General features: G+C 43.4%; 2 protein-coding genes across 6 annotated transcripts in view; one reads left to right on the forward strand and one right to left on the reverse strand.

Moving 5' to 3' along the window:
• Window positions 1-16,397, reverse strand: part of UBXN6 (UBX domain protein 6) — a 404,520-nt gene extending 388,123 nt beyond the window's left edge. For both annotated transcript variants that reach the window (XM_073594809.1, XM_073594795.1), the window contains exons 1-2: window positions 16,248-16,397; window positions 16,023-16,148 (exon numbers count right to left, since the gene is read on the reverse strand). In XM_073594809.1, coding sequence (XP_073450910.1) covers window positions 16,023-16,105 — 83 coding nt within the window. In that variant the 5' untranslated portion in view covers window positions 16,106-16,148; window positions 16,248-16,397. The remainder of the gene's footprint in view (window positions 1-16,022; window positions 16,149-16,247) is intronic.
• The window catches only part of HDGFL2 (HDGF like 2), a 460,705-nt gene continuing 459,207 nt past the window's right edge, over window positions 16,350-17,847 (forward strand). For 2 of the 4 annotated variants that reach the window (XM_073594781.1, XM_073594774.1), the window contains exons 1-2: window positions 16,351-16,535; window positions 16,867-16,943. In XM_073594781.1, the coding sequence (XP_073450882.1) occupies window positions 16,464-16,535; window positions 16,867-16,943 (149 nt within the window). In that variant the 5' untranslated portion in view covers window positions 16,351-16,463. Of the gene's footprint in view, window positions 16,536-16,866; window positions 16,944-17,847 lie in introns of all 4 variants that reach the window. The other 2 variants (XM_073594787.1, XM_073594769.1) reach the window with 2 other exon arrangements.

The following is a 17,847-nucleotide window of genomic DNA, read 5'->3' on the forward strand; positions in this document are numbered from 1 at the left end:
GAGATACAGGTCCCCAAAAATCAGTTCAGAAAATGTCAAGCACTTTTCTGCAGCAAAGAATGACATTTTCCGAACCGACTTTGGGGCCTTGTATTTGGTGTGCAAACCCAGTGGAACTAGTACCACAACATATCCAAAGCTAGTGTTCCTAGCACTAAGTGGCCCCGAGATACGGGGCCCCAAAGTCGGTTCGGAAAAAATGTCATTCTCTGCTGCAGAAAAGTGCTTGACATTTTCTGAACCGAATTTTGGGGCCCCGTATCTCGGGGCCACTTGGTGCTAGGAACCCCAAATTTGGTGTACAAAGCCAGTGGAACTAGCACCACAATATATTCAAAGCTGGGGTTGCTAGAACCAAGTGGCCCTGAGATACAGGTCCCCAAAAATCAGTTCAGAAAATGTCAAGCACTTTTCTGCAGCAAAGAATGACATTTTCCGAACCGACTTTGGGGCCTTGTATTTGGTGTGCAAACCCAGTAGAACTAGTACCACAACATATCCAAAGCTAGTGTTCCTAGCACTAAGTGGCCCCGAGATACGGGGCCCCAAAGTCGGTTCCGAAAAAATGTCATTCTCTGCTGTAGAAAAGTGCTTGACATTTTCTGAACCGAATTTTGGGGCCCCGTATCTCGGGGCCAATTGGTGCTAGGAACCCCTTTGGATATGTTGTGGTACTAGCTTTACCGGGTTTGCACACCAAATTTGGGATTCCTAGCACTAAGTGACCCCGAGATACGGGGCCCCAAAGTCGGTTCAGAAAATGACATTTTTTGCTGCAGAAAAGTGCTTGACTCGAGTATAAGCTGAGAGGGGCACTTTCAGCACAAAAATATGTGCTGAAAATCTCGGCTTATACTCGAGTATATACTGTAAGCTTCTAAATGTTGTGCATAAAATGCCAGGACAGTTCAAACCCCCCCCCAAATGACCCCATTTTCGAAAGTAGACACCCCAAGCCATTTCCTGAGAGGCATGTCGAGTCCATGAGATATTTTATATTGTGACACAAGTTGCGGGAAAAAGACAAAATTTTTTTGCACAAAGTTGTCACTAAATGATATATTGCTCAAACATGCCATGGGAATATGTTCTCTTTAACCATTTCAATACTGGGCACTTTTACCCCCTTCCTGTCAGGCCGATTTTTAGCTTTCAGCGCGGTCACATTTTGAATGACGATTGCGCGGTCATGCTACACTGTACCCGTATGAAATTTGTACTGTTGTTTTCCCCCACACAAATAGAGCTTTCTTTTGGTGGTATTTAATAACAACCCGATGCGTCTAAGAAGCTGCTCAGCTTTTATCCCAAGCAGCGGGAGGGGACGCCCCCCCCCCGCCCTTCCACGGCTTGCCCAGGCTCTCCTGTCCCACTGGGGGGCCTGAGTGAATAGCTGGCACTTCTGCCGGCTGGCCGGAGACCTAAATGAAGCCGGAATTGGCTTTGATCGTGAATCGGGTCTAGTAACTCGGAAGCAATGTCATGGCATCACTTCTGGTTTATAGAAGACTTAAGGGCGCCAATTTTTTTTAAAAAAAAGACAGCATTCAAAACAGCCAAACTTGGCATTTTGAATGCTTTTAAGTGCAAAGGAGGGATTTGGGATCCCTCTATAAAGAGTACCTGTCACTGCCTATTACGGTCACAAGGGATGTTTGCCCTGGAAGACATTTTTTTAATGAAAGGCATCAACAAGCCTCATACTTGTACTGTATTGTGGGTGTAGTTATGTAAACATAAATACCAACACATATACATATACACACACACAATAAATATATATATATATATATATAATATATATAGTCCCAGACCGAGTCCTGTTCAGGGTTTATACATCTCCCAGGCTCCTCTCATACACGTTCAGGTATCTTTAATCCACGGTTCGGTTCTTGGTCCTGTCCCCCAGGTCAATTTAAACTCACCTGAGACTGACAGGCAGTGCTCTTGGCCTGGGAAATCAGACAAGTTCTAAAGAGGTTGGCAAAAGCTTAAAAGCTGTATATGTGGAAAATGACAAGCTGTAGGCTTGCTCAGTCTGTTAGCTAGGGCCTGTATTTTTGTGTAGTTAAGTGTTGAGACACAGCTAGGTTTTTGTTTTGCGATTATTGTTCCTGATTGTTTTCTGACACACTGTACAACACCTGTATATAGACTTGTAAATATCACAAATAAACACTGCACTGTTTTGTCACTACCTTCTTGGATTTGGTATCTGTGCCTGAGAGACTGCTTATCCCTGGGAGCTTTGTACTTGCTACCTGTTCCCCGCTTACATATGGTAGAGGATTGCGGGCACTTTTAGCAAGGAACACCTTTGCTGGTAACGTAGAATAATATCATAGAATGATTTATAGTGGGAGTGAAATCTGAGGGGGGGTTAAAAAAAAAAAAAAAAAGACGGAATCAATTTAAAAGCTAAACCCCAGGAGGCAGCTTTAAAAAATAAAATGAAAACTAACCAATCCTTTTTTTTTTTTTTTTTTTTTTTTTTATAATGGTGCTGCTCTTGGCATGCAAGGTAGTTATGTATGCACTGCAGTACATCTGACTGACTTGTACCAAAAAAATATAATTGAACTGAATAAATTTGATTTGAAATGGAATGGATTGCAAATTGCAAGCCATTTTATTTTTTTGAGCTATTCTATAGTATACTTTATGCGCCTTGTTGTCATTGAATAAAATTTGTCACTTTGTCTCACCGTAGTATTATAAGTTATACGACACTGACATGACAGCAAGCGCATACATTTTTTAAACAATAAATATAATTAATAATATTATGTATGAAATATAATATATATTGCATACTGTCATGTTTAAAAAATTCATGCGCTTGCTGTCATGTCAGTACGGTATAACTTATACTACGCTGTCAAAGTGACGCTGTCAAAGTGACACATTCAATAAAAGCAAGCGCATGAATTTTATACGGTATACTACAGAATAGCTAAAAAAAAAAAAAAAAAAAATAGCTTGCAATTTGCAATCCATTACATTCCATTTCAAATCATATTTAATCACTCAGTCAGTTCAATTACATATTTTTTTTTTTGCTACAAGTCAGATCAGATGTACTGCAGTGCAGACACACAGACATTTTAAATAGTCAGACTCAGTACTAGTACTATACTAAAATAATGAAGAAATAAAATGACTAGTTTGTTTTTGTCAGTTTAAGAAGGCAAAAGCAGCAATGCTCACAGGTGAATAGTAATGGTAGCCATCCAGGAGTGACAGTGCCCACTCTTGTACTTGAGTATGCTATGTACAGCCCTCTATGAAGCCATCTCTCGCTTCCCAGTACTGTCTCTCGCTTCCCAGCAGCGTCTCTCAGGTCCCAGCAGTGACTCACAAGCACGAGGATCATCCGCGGGGAAGGTGCCAGCGTCTCAGCAGGGAACGTGCTTACGAGTGCGGCGTTGTGGCGTCTTAATCGCGAGGAACGTGCACGCCGCCCAAACGAGTGACGTCACCCGCTGGATCTGCCGCCTCTACTGCGCATGCACGATTTTCGGCGCCAGTATCGGCAAGAATTCTCTTTCAGCTTTTTGCCGAAAGGGCCATTTTCGGCCGATATGTTTCGGTGACCGAAATTTCGGTGCATCCCTATTTACAAGCTAAGGTCTGCAGGCTTAGACCATAGGGTTTGTGCTTGGGTAAAAAACTGGTTACAGGGACGGGTCAAAAGTGTAGTGATAAATAACATGTACTCAGACTGGTCTGGAGTAGTGAGTGGAGTACTGTCTTGGGATCAATTCTATTCAACATATTTATAAACAGAGAATGATATAAATAGTTCAGTCTCAGTTTTTGCGGCTGACACACTGTTAAGCAAAGTAATAAACTCTCATCAGGACATGAACATTTTTCAGAATGACCTGAATAAAATAAAGGAGTGGGCAGACAAATGGCAAATGAGGTTTAATGTTGAGAAATGTAAAGTAATGCACTTTGGGTCAAAAAACATAAAATGTAAAATATTCACTAGGTGGAGTACAGCTGGGGGAGTCAAGAATGGAGAAGGATCTAGGGGTCCTAGTAGATGACAGGATGTACAACCGCATGCAGTGCCAAGCTGCAGCTGCCAAAGCCGGTAGAATATTAGCATACATAAAAAAGGGGATATAATCCAGGGACAAAACCATAATTCTGCCACTTTATAAAACTCTGGTTAGGCCTCATCTGGAGTTTTCAGTCCAGTTCTTGACACCAGTCCTCCGGAGGGATGTGCTAGAGCTGGAGAGAGTCCAAAGAAGGGCAACAAAACTAGTGATCTACAAATATCTCAATGGAGATCCCAGCATAGGAAATAAACTATTCAGTCCTAAGGAGTGTAAAAAGGACACGGGGCGACACAATGAGACTGAAGAAGAATCGGTTTAACCTTAAACTGCGTAGGGGGTTCTTCACTGTCAGGGCAATAAGGATATGGAACTCTCCCACAATTGGTGGTGGCTGCAGGGAGTATGGATATCTTTAACCACTTCAATACCAGGCACTTTTGCCCCTTACTGCCCAGGACAATTTTTAGCTTTCAGTGCTGTTGCACTTTGAATGACAATTGCACGGTCATGCAACACTGCAACCAAACTAAATTTTAATCATTTTCTTCCCATAAATAGAGCTTTCTTTTGGTGGTATTTGATCACCACTGGGGTTTTTATTTTTTGCTAAACTAAAAAAAACAGAAATTTTTGAAAAAAAAAAAAAAAAGTTTTTCTTCGTTTCGGTTATAAAAAGTTGTTTTCTCCTTCACTGAGGGGCACTGATGAGGCGGCACTGATATGTCGAATTTATGAGCACTAATAGGCGACACTGATATGCAGCACTGATGGGCACCAATAGGTGGCACTGACAGGCGGCTGTGATGGGCACTGACAGGTGGCACTAATTATGAGGTACTGACAGGTGGCACTGCTGGGCTCTGATTGACACTGACATCTGTTTTTTAATGGGGCACTGACTGGCAGCTGAAGGGCACATCTGTTGGGGCCGTGCTGATAATCAATGTGCTGATTATCAGCACAGACCCCCCCCCCCCATCTGACAGGGAGAGCCGCCGATCGGCTCTCCCTGTCAGCGCAAACCAAGGAATGCCATTTACCACTCCATACCACTATCGGAGATGCAGTGTGTCAGACTGACACACAACACCTTCGATGGGCGCACGCCGGCATGTTATCGTGCTGGACGTCATATGACGCCCAGTCAAGATAACCACTGCCCGGCTGGCATTCTGCTATAGGCCGGATGGGAAGTGGTTAAAAGACTTTTGGATGTACATCTTAAAGGACACAACATACAGGGATATGGGAAAGCATTATAGACACTGATACACATGCATATTGGTATTGAAGTGGGTACACAGGTTGAACCATTGTCTTTTTTCGGCCTTACCTAACTATGCAAATAATCCACCTGGTACAGAAATGGCTACAGCCAGAGTCCCTGTCCGGGCCACAAATAGGGGAGCGTGTGGTCATAGATCGATTACTGAGGTCACTACCAATTCCCCTGCAGAAGTGGGCAAGTCAAGGGGACGCATGCGTTTGCAAATGCGTGCTAATTAAACCCGTTTTTTATAACATTGACTGTTGGACAGGTTAATTTGGTCTGTTGGCAGACTGGCTGGTGAGTTGAGCTATGGAATGTTCTGTTTTTGTCTTTCATGCGTTTGCCCTTCCATGTGATCCTTGCTGTGAAGGCCAGTTATAGGTGGGGGCAGGGGCCATTTGTTTGTTACGAGTCAAGGGGACCCCAAGTCAGCAAACAACCTGGTGGAGCCCTTTGAGAGGTACTTTGCTTCAGAAAGCCTGGTCACCAACCCTACAGCCGCACAGACTTTCCCCCCAAAGCTACAGTCTCCCCAGGCAACCAGTAAGAATTTTCCAAGACTTTTCCAAGTGAAGTGGGCCGTAAGTATGGCAAGGAGACAGGGGGAGGATTTTTGGTGCCAGGACTATAGTTTGACATCCAAAACAAGGGAAGCCACTGCCTGTCAGCAAACCAAACTGGGGCAACATCAGGGGTTTCCATTGCCAGGAACTGCAGCAAACTGTCTATTGACAGATGAACCCATGCAGTGTGACATATCTATTAGATGGCAGTCTATGTTTCCTGCCGTTTCATGCGCTGCAGCGACAAGTGTAGGAAAACGCATGTGCCAAATGGCTTTGCTGGACTCTGGTTACTTGGATTAAAAGCAGAGATGGTTGAAAATGTAAACTTTCATGCTAGAAAAGTTGCTGTGATACATGGGGATACCTGGGAGTATCCGATAGCCACTGTTAACTTTGAAACTGAATTAGGTACGATGACTCAAACGGTCGGACTTGTGCCCCACTTAGTGCACAAGGCCATCATTGGTAGGGACTTCCCTAAGTTTCGGGAACTGTGAGATCGTCCTGACTTGGTCACAGTAACTGACTCGGTGGTGGAGCTAGAACTCTTGGTCAGCACCAACAATATGGGTTCAGGGGACACCTCTCAGGGTTCCCCGGGTTTTCCTTTCCCTGCTATGACAGAAAAACTTGAGCCTGAGGAATTCCCCACAGACAGTGAAGGTGGACAGCCTTCTGAGCCTGAGGCTGACCCTGATGCTACATTAGAGTTTGCTGACCTTAATGTGCACAAGGAAAACTTTGGTACAGAACAGAGAAAAGACCCTACCCTTGGTAGGGCCTGGGGAAATGTAGTAGTGATTAATGATGTACCTGTCGAACCAGGGGACAGGCCCTGTTTTCCTTATTTCAGCAGCAACAAGGATTTACTGTATCATGTATATACAAAGAATGACAAAATTGTTGAACAGTTGGTGGTCCCTAAGCCATACATATGGGTGGTGCAGAAACTTGCCCATGGACACTTGCTAGGAGGTCATTTAGGGGTTGAGAAAACCACTGAAAGGTGTTATGCAGCTTTTACTGGCCAAGAATACAGAAAGACATTGAGAATGTCAGCCCCACTATCCCACTTCCAAGGTCCTTTAGTGCCCTCATCCATTATTGAAGTGCCTTTGGAGAAGATTTCCATGGACTTTGTGGGTCCACTGCCCAAGTCTGCCCGGGGCCATCAGCATATTCTTGTAATCAGGGCAGCCACTTACACAGCTTTAGGCTTGCCCCCTGAGCCTGACCGACCACCAACATTTCCCAGGGCTTGCCCACGGCCATCCTACCGAATTTGCACCTGCCACCCCACCTGTACGCACTCAGACCCCCTCAATCCTGTATATATGTCAGCCTTCCTCACACCTGTATATATGTCAGTCCCCCCCCCCCCACACCTGTATATATTTCAGCCCCCCCACACACCTGTATAAATGCCAGTCACACACACCTGTATACAGTGGCAGCCGGTGCTCAAATTTTTTTGGGGGGGGGGGGGGGGTGGTAAACAAACTGAAAAGTTCAGAAAAAAAAACAAAAAAACTCATCAATTGCAGCCTCATTGTGCCCATCCAATGCAGCCACTGTGTCCCATCAAACGCAGCCACTGTGCCCATTTAAAAGTTAACACCGTCACCCCCCCCCCCCCCGGGTGCGCTTGCTGTCTGCCCAGCATTTAACCTATCTCGGTGGGGCAGCGGGTGACGGAGGCGAGCTGTGTCCTCCATGCGTCTCCTCTCCTCCTGATTGGCTAAAATGACAGGTGCCGTGATTGGATGCCTCAGGTGACGGGTAACACACCCATGCTTCCCGATTGGCGTAGAGGCAGTTCAGTGTTAGAAAAGTGAATATTCATTCGCTGTTCTAACACACCTGGGTGAACTGCAAATGCAATGCTCTGTGCTCGCAGGTCACCTTTTTGAAGTCTATTAGAGCCTATGGCTCTAATCAGGTGCTTCAAAAATACACACCCGCCGATGTAATTAAAACACCCGTCGCCCGAAAAGGGGCCGGACACTGCAGCCATGGATAGATTCATGAAATGCCATGCATGAATCTATCCATGATACATAGAGGTGCCCCCCTCCCTTCACAGCCCATGCTTGTAAAGAATTTCTTCCTACCTGGTCCCAGCTCGTTTTCACAAAGCTGACATGTTGCTGACACAGAAAAGCCCAGTACATGAGGGGTGCACATGCACATAGTAGCCAGAGGTGGCAGTAAAGAGCTTGATGTCTGAGCTAGAGCTGCACAATTAATCGTTAAAAAATCATGATCTCGATTCACCCCCTCTGACGATCTCTCCTGCAAAGTGACGATTCTTTCATATAAACAAGTGGCGAGACTATGTCCTCACTCAGCTGTCAAAAGAAATCATCTGGGCATTCTGCCAACTTGATACATTTTAACTAAGCTTCCTTCTTAGATCAAAGGGAAAAAAACTTCTGTGTAAATAAATAATCCAGGCAGTCTGCCAAGTTTTCAACAACTTGTAAATGCAGGAAGTTTAACCACCAATCTTTTTCTGACACTTCTTTCTTAAGTTAAAAAATATTTTTTGCTAGAAAATTACTTGGAACCCCCAAACATTATAGTATATATATATTTTAGGAGAGACCCTAGGAAATAAATTGGCAATTGCTGCAATATTTCATGTCACACTGTATTTGCCCAGCGGTCTTTCAAGTGCATTTTTTGGGGGAAAAATAAACTTCAATGAATAAAAAAAAAAAAAAAAAAAAAACAAAAAAAAACAAAACAGTAAAAGTTAGCCAAATTTTTTTTTTTTTTTTTTTAATATGAAAGATGATGTTACGCCGAGAGAATCGTGATCTATCTTCTAAGCAAAAAAATTGTGATTCTCATTTTAGCCAGAATTGTGCAGCTCTAGTCTGAGCTCAATGCCACAGAGAGCACACGCTGTGTGTGAGATAGTTTCTCTAATGCACGGCACGGCTCCCCTTCATCCGTCCTGCCTTCTTCTGGCCTAGGCTGGCCCCTTACGGCTCTACCCCCCTGATGGTGGCCCTGCTTGTAATCATGGATTATGCTAACCGTTACAACGAGGCAGTTCCCTTACACACCGTGTCTGCTAAAAACATTGCCAAAGATTTGTTCATGGTGTTCAGTTGCATTGGGATCCCTAAGGAGGTCCTTACAGACCAGGACACCCCATTCATGTAATGAGTAACTAGGGAGTTGTGCACGATATTTAAGGTGCAAACCTCCGTGTGCCACCCTCAAACTGGCTTGGAATACTTCAATAAAACACTAAAGGAGTACGTTAAAAATGGTTGTTGACAAGGATGGGAAAAACTGGGATTTTCTGATTCTGTACTTGATATTTGCCATAAAGGGAGGTACCCCCAGTCCTCTATTGGGCACTCTCCATTCAAATTGCTCTATGGGAGACCCTCAGGGTCTCTTAGACATAGCCAAGGAAACCTGGGAGCAGACATCCCACAAAAGTGTCATTGAGCAAATTGTTCAAATGCAGGACAGGATTGCAGTGATCATGCCAATGGTTAAAACAAAAAAAAACAAAAAACAAAAAAAAAAAAAAAAAAAAAAAAAAAAAAAAAAAAAAAACACACACAACAACACTTACTTCAGGCCCAAGCAGCCCAACAGAGTAGATTAAACAGGGGGACTCGACTCCATGTTTTCTTACCTGGTGACAGGGTCCTGGTCTTAGTTCCCATCGCTGAATGCAAGTTCCTGGCTAAGTGGCACGGTCCTCTTGAAGTAATTGAAAGAGTTGGTGAGGCGAATTACAAAGTCTCAACCAGATAAAAAGCCTACGCAGATATACCACATAAACCCAACAAAGCCCTGGAAGGATAGTCTGGCATTGGCTGTGAGGTCCATCCCTGAAACTTCTAATGGTCCAAAGGGCACTCAGTACCCCAAGGTCACTATTCCAGACACCCTGTCTTACTCTCAAAAACAGAAAGCTAGAGAGTTCCCAATAAAGAATAGAGAGACATTTTCAGTTACCTGGTATGACTTCAGCATGATATAGTCACTGAACCTGGGGTCCGTGTCAAGCTAAAACTGTACCAAATTCCTGAAGCTAGGAGAAAGGACATCAGTCATGAAGTTAAAAGAATGCTGGAGCTAGATGTCATTGAGGAATCCAATAGTGACTGGTCTAGTCCCATCATGTTAATCCCAAAACTGGATGGTAATTGGAGGTTTTGTAATGACTTCAGAAAGCTCAATGCAGTTACAAAGTTTGACACGTACCGAATGCACATGGTATACAAACTTATAGACAGACTTGGCAAGGCCCGCTATATGACCACTTTGGACTTGACCAAAGGATATTGCCAAATACCCCTGACTGGTAGCGCCAAAGAAAAGACTGTTTGTGACCCAAGATGGTTTGTTTCAATACGGAAAAAAAAAAAAAAAGCTTTGGGTTACAAAATGCCCCTGCAACATTTCAGAGGGCCATGGACAGGACCCCAAGATCTCACCGACAGTATGCAGCCGCTTATCTGGACGACATAGTGGTACATAGCACTGACTGGAAGTCTCACTTGCCCCGTGTCCTTGTTTCCTTTTTCAAGGAAGGTTTTACAGCGAATCAAAAAGGAAAAAAAAGTGCCATTGGTTTAGGAAGACAGATCTCTGTTGTCCCAGTCAGACCGTCCCTGGGTGTGTACCCAGGGAACACAATTAACCCCTTGATCGCCCCTGATGTTAACCCCTTCCCTGCCAGTGTCATTTATACAGTGATCAGTGTATATTTTTAGCACTAATCACTGTATTAATGTCATTGATCCCAAAAAAAGTGTCCGATCTGTTGCAGTCCTGCTAAAAATCACTGATCATCGCCATTACTAGTAAAGTGGAGGGCCACCCTGGAAAAAAAAATTGCACCAAAAATCCTAAAAAAAAAAAAAATTAACAAAAAAAAAAAAAAACATTTTTAAACTTACCTGAACCCTTGTTGCTAGGCAGTCTTCCTAATCTGCCTCTTCCTATTCCGCGGCAAGCGGCCCCGTTGCCTTCTGGGAACTGTGTGTGTTCCCAGAAAACCACGGGGCCATTCACAGAGCGCCACGCCCCTCGCGCGTGCGCAATAGGAAACTGGCAGTGAAGCCGCAAGGCTCCACTGCCTGTTTCCCTTAGTTAGGATGGCGGTGCCAGGACCCGAGAGACGGGTCGGCCTTGGGCGGCAGACATCGCGGGCACCCAGGACAGGTAAGTGTACTTATTTAAAGTCAGCAGCTACAGTGTTTGTAGCTGTTGACTTAAAAAAAAAATATATAATAATAATATTATTATTATTACCATAAATCTATCCCCTATTTTGTACGCGCTATAACTTTTTAACTTCTGCGCAAACCAATAAATATTTTTTTTTTTTTTAATCAAAAATATGTAGCAGAATACATTTGGCTTAAACTGATGAAGAAATTAGATTTTTTAAAAAAAATGTATTGGGTATATTTTATAGCAGAGAGTAATAAATATTATTTATTTTTTTTTTTTTTAAATTAAAAAAGGAGACTGTGCTAAAAAAGAAAAAAAAAGGAAAAAGAATTGTTTAAATAAGCATATTATAACAGTCCATAAATTGTGAAATACGATGGTAAATCCCTACTTAAAAGGGGATACCATCAAAAAATGTCCTATACAAAAACGGCATACAGTGAAGTGAATCTTGATTCTTGATATAATGATTCTTGTGTGCATAAAACAACACCAGTGACTATGAACCTCCACCGTAAGGAACACACGCTTACCAAAAGGCAAGCGACAGCAAGCCTATAAGCTAGGATCAATATCCTGACATCAGACCAGAGCCAGCGGTGGATTGCTTTATGGCAATGAGGACCTTCCAGAGGATGTAGGCTCAAAGAATGGACCAGCGATCCATATTAGGGGGACATAAAAGAAGACACTCCATAGTGTGAATCCATTAAATCCATTTATTGAAAAAAAGATGTATTGCACTTACATAAAACAGAATTAAAAACGCTCAATAAGAAGATGCCGGCCGGCTCGCAGACACCCGTCCACCAATACACAATAGACCGCGATGACGTCAGCACGCCTCCCACCCCAACTTTTTTCAAAATTGTCTGTCTTTCTTTGTTTATAGCGCAAAAAATTAAAACCGCCAGAGGTGATCAAATACCACCAAAAGAAAACTTTATTTGTGGGGAAAAAAAAAAAGGACAATATTATTTGGGTAGTGTCGCACGATTGTAAATTAAAGTAATGCAGTGCCATAAAAATGGCCCGGTCATTAAAGTGGTTGTAAACCCACATAAAAAAAAACAAAAAACCAAACAAAACACACACAACACACTGCAAGTCAAAGACATAATGAGCTAGTATGCGAAATACTGAGATTGCAGCTGTTGCAGTGGACCCTGTACACCGCTGTGAGCGGCGTCATGTCTCCCGGAGTTATTTCTGGGTTTGCAGGCTCCGGCGCAATGATTGGCCGGAGCCACGATGACGTCACTCCTGTGCATACGATCGAGCCGTTTCTTGAGTGTGCATGCTCTGATGACATCAGCGCAAGCGTATATGGTAAATAGCTCCTAAACTGGACAAGTTTAGGAGATATTTCCAGTACCTACAGGTAAGCCTTATTACCTGTAGGTACAAGTGGTGTAACGGAGTTTACAACAACTTTAAATCCTTCTGGCCCATAAGTGGTTAAACAAAGTAGAAGCCATCCAAGTGTGGCCACATCCTGCAAACAAGAAGCAGGTCAGAGCCCTTCTTGGGATTGTGGGTTACTATAGAAGGTTTATTCCAAAGTTTGCAACTCTAGCTGCCCCACTGACTGACCTTACGAAAGAGAAAGACTCAGTAAAGGTGAAATGGCCCTAGAAGCAAAGGAGTCTTTCTAAGACCTGAAGAAGGCTCTTTGCGCACAGCCAGTGCTGTACTCCCCCAATTTCTCCAAGGATTGTTTGGTTCAGACAGATGCGTATGATGTAGGTATTGGGGCAGTATTGTCACAGGTACACAATGGGGGAAGAACACCCTGTGGTGTACCTGAGCAGAAAACTAAAAAGGACATGAGAAGAAGTATGCAGTCATTGAAAAGGAATGTTTAGCCATAAAGTGGGCCTTGGACACGCTAAGGTACTATTTGTTAGCGTGCCAGTTTCATTTACTAACTGACAATGCTCCCTTGAAATGGATGTCCCAAAAGAAGGAGATGAATAGACAGGTGAATCTGTGGTTTTTGGCTCTACAGAATTGCTCTTTTACACTAAAACACAGGCCAGGTGTTGAGATAGGGAATGTAGATGACCTGTCCTGTCTTTACTCCTGTTAGGCCACAGGTGTTCCAACCCTGGGGTTGAAACAAGGGGGGATAAGTAGCAGAGCATCCTAGAGAGAGCGCCGGGAAAAGTCCTGGTCAGGGTTTAATACTGTACATCTCCCAGGCTCCTCTTGATCCAATTTGGGTCTTGGTCCTCTCCCCCCAGGTCAATTTATCATCACCCGAGACAGACAGCCAGTGTTCTTGGCCTGGGAAATCAGACAAGTCCTGTTTGTTAGCGCTAAAGAGGTCGATTAAAGCTAACATGCTGTAGGCCAGTGATGGCGAACCTTGGCACCCCAGATGTTTTGGAACTACATTTCCTATGATGCTCATGCACTCTGCATTGTAGTTGGGTACTAACATTTATAGGTAAAGATGATCCAGGGAAAATCCGATTGCATCTTGGGGGATCAGGAAGGAATTTTTTCCCCTGCTGTAGCAAATTGGAGCATGATCTGCTGGGGTTTTTTGCTTTCCTCTGGATCAACTGTGGGTATAAAATTAGGTATATTAGATGGTACGATATTATTTTATATTTTATTTATCAACTATGTAGTTAGGCATCATGGCAAATGTAGTTCCAAAACAGCTGGGGTGCCAAGGTTCGCCATCACTGATGTAGGCTTTCTAAGCCTGTTAGTTGGGGTGTGTATTTTTGTATAGCTAGTGCCGAGACACGGCTATTGCTATTATTGTTGAGACACTTTACAGCACCTGTATATAGACTTATCGGTGCCTTATATATCGGTGCCTGAGAGACCGCCTATCCCAGGGAGCTTTGTACCTGCTACCTGCTACACACACATTAAAAATGGTACACAAGCCATGTCGCAATTAAATGACCTTTTATATCCAATCTGCAGTGCTGTAATTTTCTGTAAAATTCAATGCAATATGGCAACCTGTTGGCATTCTGTACAGAGCTGGTTTACAGAAGGCCTGCAACAATGTAATTGTCTGCTTGTGTGATTAGCTCACTGATTTTTGCATAATTCTGCACTAAGATAAAAATCAGACTTTAAAGAGGAGTTCCACACAAAAATGGAACTTCCGCTTTTCGGAACCCTCCCCCCCTCCGGTGACACATTTGGCACCTTTCAGGGGGGAGGGGGGTGCAGATACCTGTCTAAGACAGGTATTTGCATCCACTTCCGGCATAGACTCCCACGGGAGTCTATGCCTCTTCCTGTCTCTCCGCGCTGTCTCCTGGGAAACACACAGGTCCAAGGAAATAGTGGGGACCAGTTACGATGCACAGCGCGACTCGCGCATGCGCAGTAGGGAACCGGGAAGTGAAGCCTCAACGCTTCACTTCCTGATTCCCTCACCTAGGATGGCGGCGGCAGCTGCCGAGAATCGAGCAGGTTATCGGCGTCGGCTGCCGACATCGCTGGACCCTGGGACAGGTAAGTGGCCATTTATTAAAAGTCAGCAGCTACAGTATTTGTAGCTGCTGGCTTTTAATATATTTTTTTTTGGGTGGATTTAGGTGGACTCCCTCTTTAAGATTCAATAGAAATGTTTTTGTGAGATACTCCAAGGGCTAATAAGTTGTAAAGGAAGCTTTCCTAATTTGAACACAGAAAGTGCATCAGCTGATCAACAATGAACAAGATCCCCCCCCCCCCCCCCCCCCCTCCATTCAGAACGAGTATGCGTTCAGTCTGGTGAAATAAAAAGCTATTCCCTCACAGCAACAAAAAGGTAGGAATCTACACAAAGTCTGCTAAAACCTTTGCAATGCTATCTGTTACAAAAAAAAAAAAAATATTTACAATGAACATTGATCACCCATAGAGGATTTTTTTGTTTTTTTCCAACAGAAGTGGAGCTACTCTTTAGGCTACATGCAAAAATTTGGCTGGTCTGCATCAAATTCTGGCATTTTTGGGCCCCTGAGAATCACAGGTGCAGCATCCAGGCCTGCTGCTCGCAGCCTGTCAAGATCTATGAAAACACTGCTGAAGCATGCAGTAACTGGACATTTAGGGCCATATGCATTCAGTGATGAATGTCCTGCTGCAGATTTCAGCCTGTCATAGATTCTAACAGGCTGCTGGCAACACTGGACACTGCACCTGTGCAACACTGGACACTGCACCTGTGCCTCCCAGGCACCCAAAAACAGGATTTGACGTTGACTAACCAACACAATACACATGAGGCTTTAAAATCATTACATGCAATTATATGACTTTAGAAATGTCTATAATTGTATGAATTGTGCCGAATGATGGCCATACACTTTTTATACAATTTTCTAACAGTTAGTGGGGTCAAATTGATGTTCATTTTCAACTGTAGTAATGCAAAAATTTGTAGAAGCAGGGTGAATTTTTTTCTTGAACAAGTGATATTCTAACTGTGAATGTGGTTTTCAATTGGGAAAAATTGCACATATTGTGATGAAACCAGTTTAACAAATTTGTGGATTACATTCTAATAGCAGAGCTGAACGAAGTTTTAAAGTGGAACCAAAAAATTATCCTTATACTTTACAGCCAAGGAAGCTGCCATCAGCCTCTGTTTGATCTGCAGTGGCCTCTATGCTGCACATATGATAATTGATGGCTTGACAGTTCAGTTATGAGCAAACATAATCGGTGTTAAATAGGTTTAGCTAGGTTTTTGACAGCAAGAAAGAATGTTCAAAGAATGCTCCTGACCAAATTTTCGATTTTTTGTACATTCAAGTGCATGTCTAGCTTAAACGTATTTCATTTCTTGTCAGAGTCTTCTTGTTCATATCAATGAAAAATAAGGAACAATACAATAGACTGGAGTTGCATTATAATATATATATATATATATATATATATATAGACTACCTCCTCTGCTCGTTTAATCGGTGGCCGGGTCCTGCAGCCTTAAATTTCATGTCAGTTTTAACGCCCTGAAACAGCTTTTTCATAATTGCGCAGGATACAGGATGGCCCGGAAGATCCTGAATTGAGCTGAAAAAAAAAAAGAAAAGCGCTTAAACAAATTAAGAAACGGCTTGTAAACAATACATCACACCCTCTGCATATTATTAGTAGCAAGCGCCGGGTTACCTGGCTACAAAATAAAGCGCAATAGTCAGGGCAGAAAATAACAGCAACACACGGAAGTCCCTAAGCAGAGTTCCGTTCACCGAGCAGTAATCAGAGGAAAACTGCGAGATTGACAGAGCTGAGACCCAATTGGTGTAGTAGGGGTGGTACTTCCGGCTAGGAGACCTTACCGCTGTAGTGTGGATAGAAGAGTGTTGGTTGCTAGCAGTACGAAATATGCCGGTTACTTTTAAACCGGGGGACTTGGTGTTCGCCAAGATGAAAGGATATCCTCACTGGCCAGCACGGGTTAGATTCAATTTGCATGTCAGGGTTTAGGAAATTTGAGCGATAAAGCGGTCTGGTCAGGAACGGCCTAAAAAGACCGCGGGTTTAGCTCTTGGGGGTGGGTTGCTTGAGCTTGCCCAGTTTAGGTAGTCTTGATTACTGGTTTAGTTATATTATTCTAAATCCCAATAGCTAGGAAGAGGTTAAGTGCAAGGTGTGTGTGTGTGTATAAAAAATGGTTGATGCGGTATATAGTGAATGGGTGTAAAACAAAATGTATATAGCTGCATATATGATATAGCTTTTTTAAATTTCGTTAATGCTTTTTGATTAAAGCTTTTTTTGTTTTTAGATTGATGATATCAGAGATGGAGCAGTGAAACCTCCTCCAAACAAATATGCTATATTTTTTTATGGGACCCATGAGACGTAAGTTAATTGGCTAAAGGCGGCTTTAAAATGTACAAACAAATTATGTTTTTCACTACTTTTTTCTTTTATTGCCTTTTATATCCAAGTGAAGTATGACAATAATATTGCTTGAAAGAAATCCAGGTGTGGTTATTTTGTACATGGTTACCAATGACCAATGTATACTATTTGTAATAAGCTTAGGCATATCTGACCTTTCTCAAGCTATCCAGTTGCAAATTTGCTAGGTGAGTAATGCCTCTGGCACCTGTGATTCACTGTCTGCTTTGATTGTGTGTGTGTGTGTGTGTGGTGTTTTTTTTTCGGGATAGCTCAGGCGGGTTTGGTTTGAGCATGCCTGAGCTCTGCACTGGTGACATCAGTCTCCGCCTTGTCCAAGCAAATAGAGATAACTGGAATAGCGGTGTCTATTTCACTGATTTCCAGGGGGCATTGGCCAGATATGGTATATGCATAATGACATTGGTCTAGGTTGGATATTGGGTTTACTTACGGAATTGCTGTGTCTGTTAGAGCAATTTGAGAGTTCTATACAAAGATGTGAAAGAAGTACAGCCAAAGCTGGGGAGTGCAGTTCGTTTTGCACTCCTGTGACCTGTTTTCCGCAGAGAACGGGCGCAAGTCACGGAGTCGGTCCAGGCTCGGCGTCATCACGACCATACAAGTCAGGATCTGCCAGAACCCTGGACCAACACTCTGCTCAGGCTCTCGGCAAGCTGCTGAGAGCTTGAGCCGGCCACTCCCGCCCCTCAACAGCTCAGCGCTCCAGCGAGCAATAGGGGGGCAGAGAGCTGCGACTGACAGTCATCAGCTCTCTGCTCGGATAGCTGTGAGAACCAAATGATTGGCTGTGTTCAATGCTGTGTTAGAGTCACCGGAGGACAGATACAGAATTGGGCCG

The sequence above is a fragment of the Aquarana catesbeiana genome, linkage group LG01 (assembly GCF_042186555.1).
Source record: "Aquarana catesbeiana isolate 2022-GZ linkage group LG01, ASM4218655v1, whole genome shotgun sequence".
Lineage (NCBI taxonomy): Eukaryota > Metazoa > Chordata > Amphibia > Anura > Ranidae > Aquarana > Aquarana catesbeiana.